Consider the following 20,963-nt stretch of genomic DNA (forward strand, 5'->3'; position numbering starts at 1 on the left):
TACTGCCACTCAGTTTGAGTAAATGTATGCATGCACTTTTACCTGTATATAGTCTCTGCCATTTTAACTGAAGCATTCCTATGCATAAACTTCTGTTTTACATGTGTAAATGGTTTTTAAACTTACCGCCATATCATTCAAAGGCCTATAATAAAAAATGAATATAGATGTAAATACAAAAAAAACAGGGAAAAATGCTTACCATGCCACTCCATAATTTACTAGAGGCCTCATTAGATTCTCTAAAAAAAGAAAATATATTGTTGTATTTTAAAAATAACACTTGTTAATTGTTGGTGGTGTTTTTAAAAACTTTTTCTACCATTTTTTAATTAAATAACTTTGGAAATGTACATTTCCACAACAATTTTGGGGAGCCACAGTAAAATATGCAGAATTACATACTGGTGTTTTGTTTTTTAACTTGCATTATGCCTATTGATAAGTTCCATAAAATGTTATTAGATATACCATAGTAATCTTCAGCCAGCATCAAAACTAGTATGAGTTTATACATATAACATCACATAGGGCTTGAAAGGTGTTAAGAAAATGGAAAGGAACATCACAAGCTAGCCATTTATTAAAACATTTTTATTAGGCCTTGGATCAAACATATGCATGCAACAGACTTTTTCTGGTGATGTGCAAGACATTATTTCTCTGTATGATCAAACGAGAACATTTACACATAGCTTGAACAATGAGAAAAAGCCAAATCTCAAATCATACTAAACCTCTTTAAGGAAGAGAAAGCAAATCAACAAATTTACTATAAAGCTATTAATAAACTTACTATTGTTGATGGAATAGTGACTAGTTTTGAAGAAGGATTCTATTTAGGGCTACAATGTATATAATTTATTTATTTGTTGCATTTGTATCCCACATTTCCCCACCTATTTGCAGGCTCAATGTGGCTTACAATATTACATCATGTCAAAAGTCATTCAAGAGTAGATACACAATTAATTACACACAAAACAAGTGTAACATAGTGGACATAATCAATTCAGTAAACAAGAAAACAGTCAGAATATCAAGTGACTAGTGGTGTGTTAGAAATACTATTACTGATTATTATGGTAAGTCTTGTTGCAAAGGTAAGCCTTTAATGATTTTCAAAAGTTGATAAGGTCGTAAATAGTCTTCAGATCAAGTGGCAATGCATTCCACATCTGCGTGCCAATGTAGGAAAAGCTAGACGCATGTACTAGCTTGTATTTTAGACCTTTACAACTAGGGAAGTGAAGTCCCAGGAATGTGCGTGCTGATCTTTTAGCGTTTGTGGGTGGGAGATCAATAAGGTCTGACATGTAGGTCGGAGCATTTCCATGAATAACCTTATGAACCAGATTGCACACTTTAAACACAATACGTTCTTTAACTGGAAGCCAATGCAGCCTCTCTCTTAGGGGTTTAGCACTTTCGTATTTTGTCTTTCTAAATATTAGTCTAGCTGTGGTGTTCTGAGCTGTCTGAAGATGATATGCTCTTTACAACCAGCATAAAGCGCATTGCAATAGTCTAGATGACTTAGCAGCATCGATTGTACCAGGTTGCGAAAGATACCTCTTCGGAAGAAAGGTTTTAATCTCTTAAGTTTCCACATTGACAGAAACATCTTCTTAATTGTATTCTTCACATGGCTTTCAAGTGTGAGATTTCGATCAATGGTAACTCCAAGAATCTTCAGGGTGTCTGAGATAGGAAGGGAAAAGTTTGATGTGGTAATGGAGGAGAATTTACTTGTGTTATATTGTGATGTAAGTATAAGACATTGTGTTTTTTCAGCGTTGAGTTTTAATTGAAAAGCATCCGCCCATGAATGCATAATTTGGAAGCTGCGATTGATGTCGTCCATAATTTCTCTTAGATTATATTTGAGCGGGATGTAGATCGTGGCATCATCTGCATATATGTATGGATTAAGGCCTTGACTGGATAGCATCTTGGCCAGGGGTGTCATCATTAAGTTGAAGAGGGTCGGGGAGAGTGGAGATCCTTGGGGAACTCCGCATTCCGGTACCCATAAAGCTGACGTTATAATGCTTTTTCTGCCCCTATTTGTATATTCCTTCATATTTACTGTAGCTCAAGCCGCTTCAATAAACATCCTTAGCTGATGGCCAAGTACAGCAGCTCTTTCAAGAACATGCAATCATGGGCCCTGATTCCAAAGAGTGATGGCTAGGAAATCCACTGGGGACAGCATAAGTTGTCTGTGCATTAAGGGCAGCTTCGAAAGTGGAACTACGGCCTGGGAACCTACCTTAAGTCAGTTGCATGACGCTGCACAATACTGTCATTGAGACACTAGGCTGGTTCTTATATTTTTATAATCATAAAAACTGAACAATCTCAACTCAATAAGCACCAATAACAGAAAGAGTACTACAGATGCATTATTGCAGAGAAGTCGTCATGAAGTTGCTTGCCAGTGCTTTACTGACAGAGCTGTTATTTTTAACTCAGTTACATTGGCTAGTGAAAACTATACTGTCACAACACTTTTAGATATTTTTTTGTCTAGATTTAACCATATTTTCAACAGTTTCTAATTTACTGGCTATTTGTCATATCTTGCAGCCATTAATGTAGCCAACTCACTTCTGTACCTATAGTAGTAGCCAATGTATCTTTTAGAAATGTAGCCAAAAGATTTGTCATGTTTCTACAGGACAGATTCTTGAACAATTGACAGATAGGTTTGGGTGTCTTCATTGCTTATTTCTGGGAGTAAATAGGGAATGAGTTTCCTGTTGGGACCTCTGGGTTCTTCCTAGTGACCTAGACAAGATGCTGGACTGAGTGGATCACTGGTCTCTTTTAGGGTGGTATCTTTTATGTTCCTACAATGTTTTACTTTTAAATTCTGCTGCCTAAAATATAGAATTTTAAATGCATTGAAGAGAGAGATTGAAAATGTAGAGAACGTTGTGTTGATCAGTGAAGCATGAGAAAGAACAATTACAGAAATATTCAAAAAAGTAATTATGAATAAGAAATCAAGAGTCTTGATTGCAGACATCATTCACATCATTGTCACAGCAAACCCAAATTAGCTTCATTTCAAAAATTGCTTCAACAAGGCCCATAATAAGTTAAAACGAGCCCACCAGTGTTCAGTCACAGTAGTTGAGCTGGTTCAAATGGTACTGAATGAAGAACCGAGCTGTTTCTCTTCTATGAAATGAATATGAAACAAAGGTCTAAACATACCAAACACAGAGCTTCCAAAATAATTTCAGGATAAACTTATTCAAAGATCAAATTGGAAGAAAAGCTACAAGGAGCTACAAGGAGGAAGGTTTCTGATCTGATGAGGCCAAGGTATAATTTTTTGGTCTCTGCAAAGTAACACGTGTGGTGGAAGAAACAAACAGAACATAATCACCCTAACACCAAGCCTAAAGTACAGCATGATGGTTGCAGCATTGTGTTGTAGGGATGCTTAAGGAGATAGAGAGAAAAGACAGATGGTGCAAAGTACAAATAGATCAGTGACGAAATTGTTTTCCAGACTGCCACAGACCTTTGCCTTCGGAGAACATTTGCCTTTCAGCACAGCAATGATTCTATGCACAAACCAAAAGTAACAGTGGAGTTGCTCAGCAACAAGAATGTACATATCCTTGATTGGTCCACTAAAAAGCCAGACTCGAATCAAATACTAAACCAAAAGACCTTCAGCCAATTTGAAAAATGTAAGCTCTCCTGCCAAGAAGAACTGGCAAGAATGGTACCATTCTGTTCTGCAAAGTTTATGCTTATTCAACACTTGATATACTGCCTTTCTGTAGATACAGTCAAAGCAGTTTACCTATTCTATTTTTGCAGGTACTTTTCTGTCTCTAATGGGCTCAGAACCTAAGGTTATTTCTACCTGGAGAAATGGAGGTTTATGTGACTTGCCCAGGGACACAAGGAGCTCAACCATTGGGCAGTGGTGGGAATCGAACCCAGTTCCCCAGGTCACTAACCATTACACCACTCCTCCACTTCAAAGTTGGTAGATGCTTATCCTAAATGATTCATGACTGTTTTAAAAGTGGCTTCCACCAAGTACTCAGTCAAGGAGTGGAAAGATTTATGCACTTAAGACTATTTGATTTCTTATTCACAACTAGTAAAACATGCCCGTTTCTTGCACAAATGAAACGGGCACTAGCACGGTTTTCCTTCCGAACCTCCCCCCCTCCCTACTCACCCCTTCAGCGTTCTGAAGGCACTGACCGCCATTGTTGCGGACCTCGGCACGCCACCTTCAATCTGCTGAGTCATTGGTTGTGAAGCCACTGACGCCATTGCTCAGCCCTCGACGTCATCACGTTTGACGCGAGGGCGGGGCCCCAACACAGTGTTTTTGGTGGCTTCACCACCACGAACCCTTCGAACTGGAAGGAAGTGCCCAGAGGACCTGACAGTGACGTCAGTGTCCTCAGAACGTTGAGGGTGAGTTTTATTATATAGGATTACTTTTATTCTTTCCAACCCTCCTATTCACTAACCTGCCTAGTACGACTCTTACTATTCCACTCCTACTCCACATTGTACAGGTTCCACTGGCCCCCTCATTAAAACTCCTTCGTGTTTTGCTTGACCACTTCCTTAGCTTTCAACCACAGATTTCTCTCCTGACTTAGCGTTATTTTTTAAACTACGCCTGATTTGATCAATTAGAGCACTCTTTCACTCTCCTACACTTCAGATATTAGTCCATTCTCTCCCAAATAGATTACTGCGATTCATTATACAAGGGTCTAAGGCAGAAGGATATATACTGCATTCAACTACTCCAGAATACCTTCATTAAACTGATCACTGGAACAAAAACATTTGATCATCTTACGCCTCTATTAAGGGCTGCACACTGGCTGCCGATGCTACACAGGATAAAACACTCCTTCTGGTATTTAAAATAATGAATACCGGCTCTCCCTCTGGCACGTTTTTTGACATCCAACTCTCCAATACAGGCTCTTTTCGGTCATCCCAACAGCATCTCATAGTCATTCCTTCTTTTCTTCTAGTTGCATCTCTTACCCTTATCTGTTCCTCTCTGCTACCCCACCTTTCCTTTCCTTTTTGTAGTTCTGTTTTTCTCCCCTCCATAATCTTTTCTTTTTCCTTCTTCCTCTCTCACCACTCCTCTTTTATTAGGATTGTAAACCACTTATTTCTTTTATGATATGCGGTATAGCAAATGCTGAATAAACTTGGAAATAAGACTGTCTGTCCACTTGGGAGCAAAATAAGTCTCCTAAATCTTAATTGAACGTGACAAAATTTGGAGTAGGAGGAAAGCCATGTCAAGACACAAATTTGAAAACAGGCCAGCTCGGACTGGGAGTTCTAGACAAATAAAGCTCCCACAAAAACAGCACTTCTTTGGGAGAGGCAGTTCCAGCAACTGCAGCATAAAAACACTGACACACAGAAATAGAGGTTAAAGATTTACATACATAAAGACATACAAAGGGCCAACAAAGATTCAGACATGTCCACATAGACACACACATAAACCAAAAGGTTGGAAATATTTCCATGAGGCATGCTCTGCATCATTTTTCCATCATGCTGCTACAGCCCTATCTCTCTAGGATTCATTTTTTTTTAAGGTTCAACGGTTTTTATGTAATTCAGGGAAAAAATGACTGTGAATCAGGATATAGTTAAGACGTGCCTGATAGGAGTGGGCTCTGGATAGGTGTGTAAAATCCTTACCACTCGTATGAAACAGTCTCCAGGTGTCCACCAAACCCAGTGTGTAGCAGAGGAGAGGAATACCCCAAGAAGGACAAATACGTTGATCCCCCGTCAGATGCAAACGACCCATTACAGGATCATATACTGTGTTAAACTCCCCACCAATAATTATGCTTATCCATGTGAGGCAGAAGAATATTCAGGAGCCTGGCAAAGAATGATTTATCACAGGAATTTCGGACATACACATTACACAGAAGGAGGGGTTGATTATAAATTGTTATATAGGCTATAACAAATCTACCCTCAGGGTCCTTCTTAATTGAATGGACCTGTACATCCAAAGACTTCCTAATAAGTTTAAAACACCCACTTTTCTCTGAGTGGCAGGTACCTTCTCAAACGATCCCACCCACCATTTGCAGAATTTTAAATGTTCCTCTGAGGAGAGATTGGTCTCTTAAAGCATGGCAATATCTATGTGCTGTCGATGTAAAAATTGTAGAATCTTTTGGCATTTTATTGGGGAAGTAACTCCTATATTCCCCACGTAGAACGTTTAAGCAAGCCCAGTCTTCACCTCAGAGCAAGAATAATAATTGGATTCATGTGGTGACAAGGGTGAATACAGGGTTGGCAGACAGGACCACCGCTCCCCAAGCCTATAAGCAGTCGATTGCCAGTGTACAAACATTTCCACTAGGATTGATTTTTATTGATTTAGATATATATTTCATTGCCGTTGTTGTGAATTCTACTCTAAAATCTGGTGAATAAACTGTATAGCTTTATTAATTGTTGCTACGTATGATGACACCTAGAGGGGCATAATCGAACGTGGCGCACAAGTTTTCCTGAGGACGTCCTCAGGAAGGGGCAGGGAAACCCGTATTATCGAAACAAGATGGGCGTCCATCTTTCGTTTTGATAATACAGTCTGGGACGCCCAAATCTTAACATTTAGGTCGACCTTAGAGATGGTTGTCCCCGGTTTTCAGCAATAATAGAAACCGAGGACACCCATCTCAGAAATGACCAAATCCAAGCCAATTGGTCGTGGGAAGAGACAGCATTCGTAGTGCACTGGTCCCCCTGACGTGCCAGGACACCAACCGGGCACCCTAGGGGGCACTGCCGTGGACTTCACAAATTGCTCCCAGGCTCCCTTACCTTGGGAGCTGAGCACCCCCCCCCCCCCCAAAAAAAAAACCAAAACCCACTCTCCCCAACTGTACAACACTACCATAGCCCTAAGGGGTGAATGGGGGCACCTACATGTGGGTACAGTGGGTTTCTGGTGGGTTTTGAAGGGCTCACATTTACCACCACAAATGTAACAGGTAGGGGGGGATGGGCCTGGGTCCGCCTGCCTGAAGTGCACTGCAGTACCCACTAAAACTGCTCCAGGGACCTGCATACTGCTATCAGGGAGCTGGGTATGACCTTTGAGGCTGGCAAAAAATATTTTAAAACTTTTTTTAGGGTGGGAGGGGGGTTAGTGACCACTGGGGGAGTAAGGGGAGGTCATTCCTGATTCCCTCAGGTGGTCATCTGGTCAGTTCGGGCACCTTTTTGAGGCATGGTCGCAAGAAAAAAAGGACCAAGTAAAGTCGGCCAAGTGCTTGTCAGGGACGCCCTTCATTTTTCCATTATTGGTCAAGGACGCCCATGTGTTAAGCACGCCCCAGTCCCACCTTCGCTATGCTTCCGACACGCCCCCGTGAACTTTGGTCATCCCTGCGATGGAAAGCAGTTGAGGACGCCCAAAATCAGCTTTCGATTATGCACATTTGGGCGACCCTGGGAGAAGGACGCCCATCTCCCGATTTGTGTCGAAAGATGGGCACCCTTCTCTTTCGAAAATAAGCCTGCTAGTGACCGAATTCTATAGATAACACTCAGAATTGCTTGTGCAAATTTCGGCACGTGCCCAATTTAATTGAATAATGAGCCAATTAGTGCCAATAATTGGGCCCTTATAATCAATTATTAGTGCTCACTGGAATTTAAATTTACGTATGCATATTTACATGTGGCTCTGAAAAGGGGGTGTGAACAGGGGAGGGTCATGGGCAGATCATGGGTGTTCCTGCAATTTATTTATTTATTTAGATTTGCTCACACCTTTTTCAGTAGTAGCTCAAGGTGAGTTACATTCAGGTACAATGGATATTTCTCTATCCCAGGAGGGCTCACAATCTAAGTTTGTACCTGAGGCAATGGAGGGTTAAGTGACTTGCCCAAGATCACAAGGAGCAGCAGTGGGATTTGAACCGGCCACCTCTGGATTGCAAAACCGGTGCTCTAACCACTAGGCCACTCCTCCAACACCTCTATCATATCTCCCCTCAGCCGTCTTTTTCTCCAAGCTGAATAGCCCTAGCCGTTTTAGCCTTTCCTCATAGGGAAGTCGTCCCATCCCCTTTATCATTTTTGTCACCCTTCTCTGCATCTTTATGCATGCTGTTATATAATAAATAAGATCCATATCTAATTTAGGTATGAGGATTTACACTGGTGTTTAACTGGTGTAAGTCCTCACACCTAAATTTAAGTACGAGTCCTAGTGCTAAGCGCTATTCTATAAATGGTACCTAACTTTGAGCACCATTTATAAAATAGAGCTTAGTGCGGATGTTTCCGCACCATTTATAGAATTTGGTCCCTAGTCACCGATTAGTGTAGTTTGCGATGTATACTGCCACTTAGAGGTGGAAAAGTGCATAAGTACTTCTTGCTTTAGGACAGTGGCACCCTGTGCTTAAACTGTAAAATCCACCCTTTGAAATCTGTTAACACTGACATCTAATGGATAGATATATTATCATATTTGTATTATTCTTTGAAAAATCACCAGTAGGTTTGGGAACTACTTCATTCAAACCACCCCCTTCTTTACTTTATTTCTTATGAATCGCCAACATACCCAAAAGAGTTCGGTGAGATTTACATATAATAAAAAAAAACTGGACGTAACAGGAATTACAATAAAAACAAACATGAATATATCCCTCTTCAGATGTTATCCAGTACAAACCTTTAAAACAAATACGTTTTTAAAGCATTATGAAACGTCTCCTCCAGGTCAGACAAACACACAGGGGTAACACAAATAAGTACGTAAGTATTGCCATATTGGGAAAGACCAAAGGTCCACAGGTACAAATCTAGGTAAGGTATACACAAAAAAAGTGGCACATTTCTTGGGCAGACTGGATGGACCGTGCGGGTCTTTTTCTGCTGTCATCTACTATGTTACTATGTTAAGCCCGAAACCACTTCAGATCTCCTTCATGCACGAAACTCTTTGGTGACTTAAATACTCTTCACATATCCAAAGATAAGAACTATGTGAATGTCCACAGCCTACTTTGCAGGGAATAAATTTGCCTTAATTATTGCAAAACCCAAACATCCGTGTATCTTGTTTCAATACATGTATAAATTAACTCGTTTTTGGGAACCCTCGGACGATACCACTAAAAGGCAACCTCATAAATTTCTGCCTAGTGGCTCAGCATCTCTTCATAGGGTCTTCCCTCAATTAACTATTAGTGCTGTTTATAATGCTGTGACAAACAAATTCAAAAAGTGCCAAAATTATATACGTGTTATAAATAAAGAACTCGTAAAAAACTTATCTTGAGTTCTAGTCCGTGTCTCTCGCTGTTGTAATCCACTTAGGCTTCCCCTAAATTACGCCCGACGCCGCAGGTTTCAAAACTTGCATCAGGGACTCGGGTTAAAAACCGCCTTAGATTCACAACAGTATATGAGCGCAGACATCCGAAAACCATACTGCACTCGAATGTTCTTAGAAGGCGCTATTTGAAGGCTGTAAAATGATGACGCATCATAGTGACGTCTCTGTAAAGGAAGTAAGAGCAAAAATCTGGCGCTAGTTAATACGTTCACTTCAATGCCCTTAACAAAACATTTTTTCAGGAAGAAGAGATAATTATATGCAGAAAATATACATATTTCCCAATTCATATGTAAGTTCAACTACACATTAATGATAGTGATGTCTTCATGTTGTAAATTGAAAAAAGTATAAAACAAAGAAAAAAGGAAAAAAGGAAAAAGTGGATTAAATCATAGAATTCCATTCCACCGATTCGTTCAACCCATGAGGGTTAGTTGTGTGTAACTTATGTATCCACCACTGTTCTCTCCTAATCAGGGCTGTAGTGCGATCCCGTCCTCCTCTAGATTCTGAAACCTGTTCTATTATGAACCATCTAAGGTCCGTAAATATATGGTGATGTTGCAAACAGTGCGGTACTAGAGGAGCCGATAGCGTTTTTGTGTTCAGCCTGCTTTTATGTTCAATCAGCCGTACTCTCATAGTTCTAATCGTGCGCCCTACATAATATAGGGAACATGGACAATATATAATATATACCACATAGGATGAAAGACAAGTAGTCTGTTGTTCCATATTGTACATGTGTTGAGTACTAGCATAGAACCATTGAGTCATCGTGCTGGTCATTGTACAAAACTGACATTGACCGCACGGTCGGTGGCATCCTGTTCCCTTTATTGGGAGCCGCGGGGGAAAATGTGTATGCACTAACTGGTCTCTGAGGTTTCTACCCCTGGTATAAGCAATGCAAGGTTGTTCCTGGAACACTGGATGAAAAGTGAGCACTTGCCAATGTTTAAAAATTAAATGAGATACCTCAGAAGCCAGGGTAGAAAAACCTAGAACACAAACTGTTTTTTCCATTTGTTCCTTGTCCTTCTCTTTATTTAATAACAATAATGAACGCTGGGCATACCAAGCTCTTTTATATGCCTGTTGGATGCACTTATGGGTGTAACCTCGCATTTGCAATTTTGACATAAGAATCGAGACTTGAACTTTAAACGCTTCATCTGTGGAACAAATTCGACGGAGGCGTAAAAACTGTCCTATTGGAAGAGACCACTTCAATTTATGTGGATGATGACTATTCCAAGATAACAAAGTATTGCGGTTGGTGGGTTTATGGTACACTGTTGCATGTAATTTGCCCCCTGCCTTGTATATCCACGTATCCAAAAATGATATATTAATGGTACTGCTGTTTACCGTAAATTTCAAATTTTTATCTCTGTTATTTAACCATTGTAAAAATAACTGTAGTTGATCTTCCGTACCTTCCAAAAGAAAAAATACATCATCAATGAAGCGAAGCCAATTTCTAATGTTATTTTTATACCATTGTGACTGGTATAAATTGGCTTCCTCAAATTGGCTGACATACAAGTTAGCCACACTCGGGGCAGCTGCTGTACCCATGGCTACTCCTTTCTTCTGTAAGTAAAACGTATGATCAAATTCAAAGTAGTTGTTCTTCAATACCAACGATGCAAAAGCCATTAATAAGTCAATGGAAATTCTGTCCTCTGGTGTGTGGTCCATGAGGGTCTTCCGCACTATATTCAAAGCGGCCTCCTGTGGAATGTTAGAATATAAAGCTTCAATATCCAACGTTACAAGAAGGACTGTTGGGGACACATAATCCATAGCTTCAACATACCGCAAAAAATGAGCGGTATCCTGTATGTACGATTTAGCTAACTTCACTTGTGGTTGAAGAAAATGGTCCAGCATTTTAGACAAAGGTTCCAAAATGGTGCCTGTAAGGGATACAATTGGGCGTCCCGGAGGTTGATTTAAACTTTTAGGCACTTTAGGCACCGTATAAAACACCGGAGTCCGTGGGTCACGAGGTTGTAAAAATCTAGCCTCAGCCTTTGTTAACATTGCTTGTTGGACTGCTTTCTCTACCACTTCCGAAATGACCGCTTGTAAAGTCTCTTTTGAATCAGTTGGTAACACTTGATAAGACTCCGAGTCCAGAAGCTGACGGCAAACTTCTTGGACATAAGAGTGTTTATTTTGAATTACTATCAAGCCACCTTTGTCCGCCGGGCGGATAATAATATCTGGATCTGTAGCTAATTCCTGTAAAGCTCCCCGTTCCTCCCGAGTGGTGTTTACAAAACGCTTATTCCCTATGGTCTTCCCCTCTTGTGCTAATTCCAGTTGTTCAAGATCCCGCATTACGAGTGCTTTAAACATAGCTATGTGGGGGTCCATAGGTCCAGGAGGGACCCAACGTGATTTAGGGCGAAAAATGGAAATGTCTCTGTTGGTGCCAGTGCCCTGGGAGAAGAATAATTTGACTTGTAAATTACGGAAAATTATTCTTCTCCCAGGGCACTGGCACCAACAGAGACATTTCCATTTTTCGCCCTAAATCACGTTGGGTCCCTCCTGGACCTATGGACCCCCACATAGCTATGTTTAAAGCACTCGTAATGCGGGATCTTGAACAACTGGAATTAGCACAAGAGGGGAAGACCATAGGGAATAAGCGTTTTGTAAACACCACCCGGGAGGAACGGGGAGCTTTACAGGAATTAGCTACAGATCCAGATATTATTATCCGCCCGGCGGACAAAGGTGGCTCGATAGTAATTCAAAATAAACACTCTTATGTCCAAGAAGTTTGCCGTCAGCTTCTGGACTCGGAGTCTTATCAAGTGTTACCAACTGATCCAAAAGAGACTTTACTAGCGGTCATTTCGAAAGTGGTAGAGAAAGCAGTCCAACAAGCAATGTTAACAAAGGCTGAGGCTAGATTTTTACAACCTTGTGACCCACGGACTCCGGTGTTTTATACGGTGCCTAAAGTGCATAAAAGTTTAAATCAACCTCCGGGACGCCCAATTGTATCCCTTACAGGCACCATTTTGGAACCTTTGTCTAAAATGCTGGACCATTTTCTTCAACCACAAGTGAAGTTAGCTAAATCGTACATACAGGATACCGCTCATTTTTTGCGGTATGTTGAAGCTATGGATTATGTGTCCCCAACAGTCCTTCTTGTAACGTTGGATATTGAAGCTTTATATTCTAACATTCCACAGGAGGCCGCTTTGAATATAGTGCGGAAGACCCTCATGGACCACACACCAGAGGACAGAATTTCCATTGACTTATTAATGGCTTTTGCATCGTTGGTATTGAAGAACAACTACTTTGAATTTGATCATACGTTTTACTTACAGAAGAAAGGAGTAGCCATGGGTACAGCAGCTGCCCCGAGTGTGGCTAACTTGTATGTCAGCCAATTTGAGGAAGCCAATTTATACCAGTCACAATGGTATAAAAATAACATTAGAAATTGGCTTCGCTTCATTGATGATGTATTTTTTCTTTGGGAAGGTACGGAAGATCAACTACAGTTATTTTTACAATGGTTAAATAACAGAGATAAAAATTTGAAATTTACGGTAAACAGCAGTACCATTAATATATCATTTTTGGATACGTGGATATACAAGGCAGGGGGCAAATTACATGCAACAGTGTACCATAAACCCACCGACCGCAATACTTTGTTATCTTGGAATAGTCATCATCCACATAAATTGAAGTGGTCTCTTCCAATAGGACAGTTCTTACGCCTCCGTCGAATTTGTTCCACAGATGAAGCGTTTAAAGTTCAAGCCTCGATTCTTATGTCAAAATTGCAAATGCGAGGTTACACCCATAAGTGCATCCAACAGGCATATAAAAGAGCTTGGTATGCCCAGCGTTCATTATTGTTATTAAATAAAGAGAAGGACAAGGAACAAATGGAAAAAACAGTTTGTGTTCTAGGTTTTTCTACCCTGGCTTCTGAGGTATCTCATTTAATTTTTAAACATTGGCAAGTGCTCACTTTTCATCCAGTGTTCCAGGAACAACCTTGCATTGCTTATACCAGGGGTAGAAACCTCAGAGACCAGTTAGTGCATACACATTTTCCCCCGCGGCTCCCAATAAAGGGAACAGGATGCCACCGACCGTGCGGTCAATGTCAGTTTTGTACAATGACCAGCACGATGACTCAATGGTTCTATGCTAGTACTCAACACATGTACAATATGGAACAACAGACTACTTGTCTTTCATCCTATGTGGTATATATTATATATTGTCCATGTTCCCTATATTATGTAGGGCGCACGATTAGAACTATGAGAGTACGGCTGATTGAACATAAAAGCAGGCTGAACACAAAAACGCTATCGGCTCCTCTAGTACCGCACTGTTTGCAACATCACCATATATTTACGGACCTTAGATGGTTCATAATAGAACAGGTTTCAGAATCTAGAGGAGGACGGGATCGCACTACAGCCCTGATTAGGAGAGAACAGTGGTGGATACATAAGTTACACACAACTAACCCTCATGGGTTGAACGAATCGGTGGAATGGAATTCTATGATTTAATCCACTTTTTCCTTTTTTCCTTTTTTCTTTGTTTTATACTTTTTTCAATTTACAACATGAAGACATCACTATCATTAATGTGTAGTTGAACTTACATATGAATTGGGAAATATGTATATTTTCTGCATATAATTATCTCTTCTTCCTGAAAAAATGTTTTATTAAGGGCATTGAAGTGAACGTATTAACTAGCGCCAGATTTTTGCTCTTACTTCCTTTACAGAGACGTCACTATGATGCGTCATCATTTTACAGCCTTCAAATAGCGCCTTCTAAGAACATTCGAGTGCAGTATGGTTTTCGGATGTCTGCGCTCATATACTGTTGTGAATCTAAGGCGGTTTTTAACCCGAGTCCCTGATGCAAGTTTTGAAACCTGCGGCGTCGGGCATAATTTAGGGGAAGCCTAAGTGGATTACAACAGCGAGAGACACGGACTAGAACTCAAGATAAGTTTTTTATGAGTTCTTTATTTATAACACGTATATAATTTTGGCACTTTTTGAATTTGTTTGTCACAGCATTATAAACAGCACTAATAGTTAATTGAGGGAAGACCCTATGAAGAGATGCTGAGCCACTAGGCAGAAATTTATGAGGTTGCCTTTTAGTGGTATCGTCCGAGGGTTCCCAAAAATGAGTTAATTCATACATGTATTGAAACAAGATACACGGATGTTTGGGTTTTGCAATAATTAAGGCAAATTTATTCCCTGCAAGTAGGCTGTGGACATTCACATAGTTCTTATCTTTGGATATGTGAAGACTATGTTAAGCCCAGCATCCTGTTTCCAACAGTGGCCAATCCAGGTCACAAATACCTGGCAAGATCCCAAAACAGTACAAAACATTTTATGCTGCTTATCCTAGAAATAAGCAGTGGATTTTCCCCAAGTCCATTTTAATAATGGTCTATGAACTTTTCCTTTAGGAAGCCGTCCAAACATTTTTAAAACCCCGCTAAGCTAACTGCCTTTACCACATTCTCTGGCAATGAATTCCAGAGTTTAATTACACGTTGAGTGAAGAAATATTTTCTCCAATTCGTTTTAAATTTACTACTTTGTAGCTTCATCGCATGCCCCCAAGTCCTAGTATTTTTGGAAAGAGTAAACAGACGCTTCACATCCACCCGTTCCACTCCACTCATTATTTTATAGACCTCTATCATATCTCCCCTCAGCCATCTTTTCTCCAAGCTGAATAGCCCTAGCCATTTTAGCCTTTCCTCATAGGGAAGTCATCCCATCCCCTTTATCGTTTTCATCGCCCTTCTCTGCATCTTTTCTAATTCCACTATATCTTTTTTGAGATTCGGTGACCAGAATTGAACACAATATTTGAGGTGCGGTTGCACCATGGAGCGATACAAGGGCATTATAACATCCTCATTTTTTTCCACTCCCTTCCAAATAATGCCTAACATTTTATTTGCTTTCTTAGCCACACAAACATACACACACAAACAGAGGTTAGAAAGAATTCCATGAGCACTGCTCTGCAGGCTTTGCCCTCTTGTTAAATATTTCTGCAACTGTTGTTCTGGACTGAAAGCTGTATAGATCAAAGAAACAAGCTCCTATTTTAACGCATTGTGAATCATTTTTAAGACAACAGAGAGTGAAAAGCCAAAAAGGTTGTGAAGACATTTTCAATGCACTGTAAATAAGGGCCCAGATGAAAAGTCAGCAATATAAAATCCAGTGAGTATGCTATTAAAAATGTTTACATAACATAAAGTGAATGATACATACCTGTAGCAGGTGTTCTCCGAGGACAGCAGGCTGATTGTTCTCACGACTGGGTGACGTCCGCGGCAGCCCCCACCAACCGGAAAGAAGCTTCGCGGGACGGTCGGCACGCAGGGCACGCCCACCGCGCATGCGCGGCCGTTTTCCCGCCCGTGCGCGACCGCTCCCGCCAGTTGAATGACTAGCAAAAGATGAAACACACAACTCCAAAGGGGAGGAGGGAGGGTAGGTGAGAACAATCAGCCTGCTGTCCTCGGAGAACACCTGCTACAGGTATGTATCATTCACTTTCTCCGAGGACAAGCAGGCTGCTTGTTCTCACGACTGGGGTATCCCTAGCTCTCAGGCTCACTCAAAACAAGAAGCCAGGTCAATTGAACCTCGCAACGGCGAGGGTATAACAGAAATTGACCTACGAAGAACAACTAACTGAGAGTGCAGCCTGACCAGAATAAATTCGGGTCCTGGAGGGTGGAGTTGGATTTACACCCCAAACAGATTCTGCAGCACCGACTGCCCGAACCGACTGTCGCGTCGGGTATCCTGCTGGAGGCAGTAATGAGATGTGAATGTGTGGACAGATGACCACGTCGCAGCTTTGCAAATTTCTTCAATAGTGGCTGACTTCAGGTGGGCCACTGACGCTGCCATGGCTCTAACACTATGAGCCGTGACATGACCCTCAAGAGCCAGCCCAGCCTGGGCGTAAGTGAAGGAAATGCAATCTGCTAGCCAATTGGAGATGGTGCGTTTCCCGACAGCGACCCCTAGCCTGTTAGGGTCGAAAGAAACAAACAATTGGGCGGACTGTCTGTGGGGCTGTGTCCGCTCCAAGTAGAAGGCCAATGCTCTCTTGCAGTCCAATGTGTGCAACTGACGTTCAGCAGGGCGGGTATGCGGCCTGGGGAAGAATGTTGGCAAGACAATTGACTGGTTAAGATGGAACTCCGACACCACCTTCGGCAGGAACTTTGGGTGGGTGCGGAGCACTACTCTGTTGTGATGAAATTTGGTATATGGAGCATGAGCTACTAGGGCTTGAAGCTCACTGACCCTACGAGCTGAAGTAACTGCCACCAAGAAAATGACCTTCCAGGTCAAGTACTTCAGATGGCAGGTATTCAGTGGCTCAAAAGGAGGTTTCATCAGCTGGGTGAGGACGACGTTGAGATCCCATGACACTGTAGGAGGCTTGATAGGGGGCTTTGACAAAAGTAAGCCTCTCATGAATCGAACGACTAAAGGCTCTCCAGAGATGGCTTTACCTTCCACACGATAATGGTAAGCACTAATCGCACTAAGGTGATTCCTTACTGAGTTGGTCTTGAGGCCAGACTCTGATAAGTGTAGAAGGTATTCAAGCAGGTTCTGTGCAGGGCAAGAACGAGGTTCTAGGGCCTTGCTCTCACACCAAACGACAAACCTCCTCCACTTGAAAAAGTAACTCTTTTTAGTGGAATCCTTCCTAGAGGCAAGCAGGACCCGGGAGACACCCTCCGACAGACCCAACGCAGCGAAGTCTACGCCCTCAACATCCAGGCCGTGAGAGCCAGAGACTGAAGGTTGGGGTGCAGTAACGCTCCGTCGTTCTGCGAAATGAGAGTCGGAAAACACTCCAATCTCCACGGTTCTTCTGAGGACAACTCCAGAAGAAGAGGGAACCAGATCTGACGGGGCCAAAAGGGCGCTATCAGAATCATGGTGCCGCGGTCGTGCTTGAGCTTCAGTAAGGTCTTCCCCACCAAAGGTATGGGAGGATAAGCATACAGGAGGCCGGTCCCCCAATGGAGGAGAAAGGCGTCCGACGCTAGCCTGCCATGTGTCTGAAGTCTGGAACAGAACAGAGGCAGCTTGTGGTTGGTCTGAGAGGCGAAAAGGTCCACCGAGGGGGTGCCCCACTCTCGGAAGATCTTGCGTACCACTCTGGAATGGAGCGACCACTCGTGCGGTTGCATGACTCTGCTCAGTCTGTCGGCCAGACTGTTGTTTACGCCTGCCAGGTATGTGGCTTGGAGGAGCATGCCAAACTGGCACGCCCAGCGCCACAGCCCGACGGCTTCCTGACACAGGGGGCGAGATCCGGTGCCCCCCTGCTTGTTGACGTAATACATTGCAACCTGATTGTCTGTCCGAATTTGGATAATTTGGCAGGACAGCCGATCTCTGAAAGCCTTCAGCGCGTTCCAGATCGCTCGGAGCTCCAGGAGGTTGATTTGCAGATCCTTTTCCTGGAGGGACCACAGACCCTGGGTGTGAAGCCCATCGACATGAGCTCCCCAACCCAGGCGAGATGCATCCGTCGTCAGCACCTTCGTGGGCTGCGGAATTTGGAATGGACGTCCCAGGGTCAAATTGGTCCGGATGGTCCACCAGAGCAGTGAAGTGCGGCAACTGGTGGAGAGGCGGATGAGATCTTCTAGATTCCCGGTGGCTTGGAACCACTGGGAAGCTAGGGTCCATTGAGCAGATCTCATGTGAAGACGAGCCATGGGAGTCACATGAACTGTGGAGGCCATATGACCCAGAAGTCTCAACATCTGCCGAGCTGTGACCTGCTGAGACGCTCTGGTCTGCGAAGCGAGGGACAGGAGGTTGTTGGCCCTCGCTTCGGGAAGGAAGGCCTGAGCCGTCTGGGTATTCAGCAGAGCTCCTATGAATTCCAGAGACTGGGTTGGCTGGAGATGGGACTTTGGGTAATTTATCACAAACCCCAGCAGCTCCAGGAGTTGAATAGTGCACTGCATGGACCGGAGGGCTCCTGCCTCCGAGGTGTTCTTGACCAGCCAATCGTCGAGATATGGGAACACGTGCACTCCCAGCCTGCGTAGGTACGCCGCCACCACCACGAGGCACTTTGTAAACACTCGTGGGGCGGAGGCGAGCCCAAAGGGCAGCACACAATACTGAAAGTGCCGTGCGCCCAGGCGGAATCTGAGATACTGTCTGTGAGCTGGCAGTATCGGGATGTGAGTATATGCATCCTTTAAATCCAGGGAACATAGCCAATCGTTTTTCTGAATCATTGGCAGAAGGGTGCCCAAGGAAAGCATCCTGAACTTTTCTTTGACCAGGAATTTGTTCAGGCCTCTCAGGTCTAGGATGGGACGCATCCCCCCTGTTTCTTTTCCACAAGGAAGTACCTGGAATAGAATCCCTGCCCTTCCTGCCCGGGTGGTACGGGCTCGACCGCATTGGCGCTGAGAAGGGCGGAGAGTTCCTCTGCAAGTACCTGCTTGTGATGGGAGCTGAAGGATTGAGCTCCCGGAGGACAATTTGGAGGCAGGGAGGCCAAATTCAGGGCGTATCCGCACCGCACTATTTGGAGAACCCACTGGTCGGAGGTTATGAGAGGCCACCTTTGGCGAAAAAATTTTAACCTCCCCCCGACCGGCAGATCGTCCGGTACGGACACTTTGAGGGCGGCTATGTTCCCGTGGATCCAGTCAAAAGCCCGTCCCTGGCTTTTGCTGTGGAGGCGCAGGGGGCTGGTTAGACGCACGCTGTTGACGGGAACGAGCGCGCTGGGGCTGTCCCTGTGCCTGACGAGGCCTTCGGGCCGGCTGGTTGTACCTACGCTTTGCAAAAGAATAGGGTGCAGCCTGCCGGGCCCGGGAAAAACGTCCACCTGTGGAGGTGGATGCTGAAGGCGCCCGGTGGGAGAGTTTGTCGAGGGCGGTTTCCCGCTGATGCAGTTGGTCCACCATCTGCTCGACCTTCTCACCGAAAATGTTATCCCCCCGGCAAGGGACGTCGGCCAGTCTCTGCTGGGTGCGGTTGTCCAGGTCAGAGGCACGCAGCCATGAGAGCCTGCGCATCACTATACCTTGGGCCGCAGCACGAGATGCCACGTCACAGGTGTCATAGATACCCCTGGACAGGAACTTTCTGCACGCCTTCAGCTGCCTGACCACCTCCTGATAAGGCCTGGACTGCTCCGGCGGGAGCTTCTCGACCAGGTCCGCCAGTTGTTGCACATAGGTCCGCATGTGAATGCTCATATAGAGCAGGTATGACTGGATGCGGGTCACGAGCATGGAGGATTGGTAGGCCTTCCTCCCAAACGAGTCCAGAGTGCGAGACTCCCGCCCCGGGGGCGCCGAGGCGGTATCCCTCGAACTCCGTGCCCTCTTGAGAGCAGAATCCACGACCGCCGAGTCATGGGGCAATTGGGGCCGCATTAACTCTGGGTCGGAGTGGATCCTGTATTGGGACTCTGCTTTCTTGGGAATGGTGGGGTTAGTTAACGGTCGCACCCAGTTCCGAAGCAGTGTCTCTTTGAGGACATTGTGCAGCGGCACCGTGGAGGACTCTCTAGGTGGTGATGGATAGTCGAGGACCTCGAGCATCTCGGCCCTCGGCTCTTCCACAGAGACCACGGGGAAGGGAATGCTAATAGACATATCCCGCACAAAGGAGGCAAAGGAGGGACTCTCGGGAGGTGAGAGCTTCCTCTCCGGTGAAGGCGTGGGGTCCGAGGGAAGGCCCGTAGACTCCTCTGAGGAGAAATATCTAGGGTCCTCCTCTTCCCCCCATGAGTCCTCATCCTCGGTATCGGACATAAGCTCATGTAGCTGAGTCCTGAACCGGGCCCGGCTCGACGTCGAGGCACCAGGGTCTCGGTGTCGTCGAGCGGTGGACTCCCGCGCCGGCGGGGACGGAGCTCCCTCCATCGACGTCGACGGGGACTCCACCTGCGTGGCGGTCGAGACCGGCGCCGCAAGCGGCGGCGGTGTCGACGGCCCCGGCGCCGGGCTAGAGCTCGCCGGCGCCACAGACATCGGCGCCGAGGGCGCAAGCACCCCCGGCGCCGGCACAGCCTGGCGCATCAGCCCTTCCAGGATCCCCGGAAGGATGGCTCTGAGGCACTCGTCCAAGCCCGCTGCCGGGAAAGGCGGTGGGGCCGGTAGGGGTGTCGGCGTCAGAAGCTGATGGGGGCCAGGAGACGGCACCGAGGTGCCGGAACCCCGACGCGTCGGTACCTCCACAACCGACGGGGACCTCTCCTCTCGACGAGTACGCTTCGGCGTCGCCTCCTCTCCGATATCCGGATGCACCGAGGGCGACCGGTGACGACGCTTCTTATCCTTCTTGCGATGCCCGTCACCGGCGCCGGAAGGCATGGAGGAGGAGGAGGTCGATCCCCCTCGGTCTCGAGGTACCGGGTCAGACAGGGTTCGGTCCCGTGGCCCACGAGCTGAGGGAGTGACCGGGGCCGACTGCCCACGC

General features: G+C 44.7%; 1 protein-coding gene across 2 annotated transcripts in view; it reads right to left on the reverse strand.

Moving 5' to 3' along the window:
• The window catches only part of NUBPL (nucleotide binding protein like), a 149,709-nt gene that overhangs the window by 102,864 nt on the left and 25,882 nt on the right, over nucleotides 1-20,963 (reverse strand). For both annotated transcript variants that reach the window (XM_030214497.1, XM_030214496.1), the window contains exon 5: nucleotides 203-242. In XM_030214497.1, coding sequence (XP_030070357.1) covers nucleotides 203-242 — 40 coding nt within the window. The remainder of the gene's footprint in view (nucleotides 1-202; nucleotides 243-20,963) is intronic.

The sequence above is a fragment of the Microcaecilia unicolor genome, chromosome 9, assembly GCF_901765095.1.
Source record: "Microcaecilia unicolor chromosome 9, aMicUni1.1, whole genome shotgun sequence".
NCBI lineage: Eukaryota > Metazoa > Chordata > Amphibia > Gymnophiona > Siphonopidae > Microcaecilia > Microcaecilia unicolor.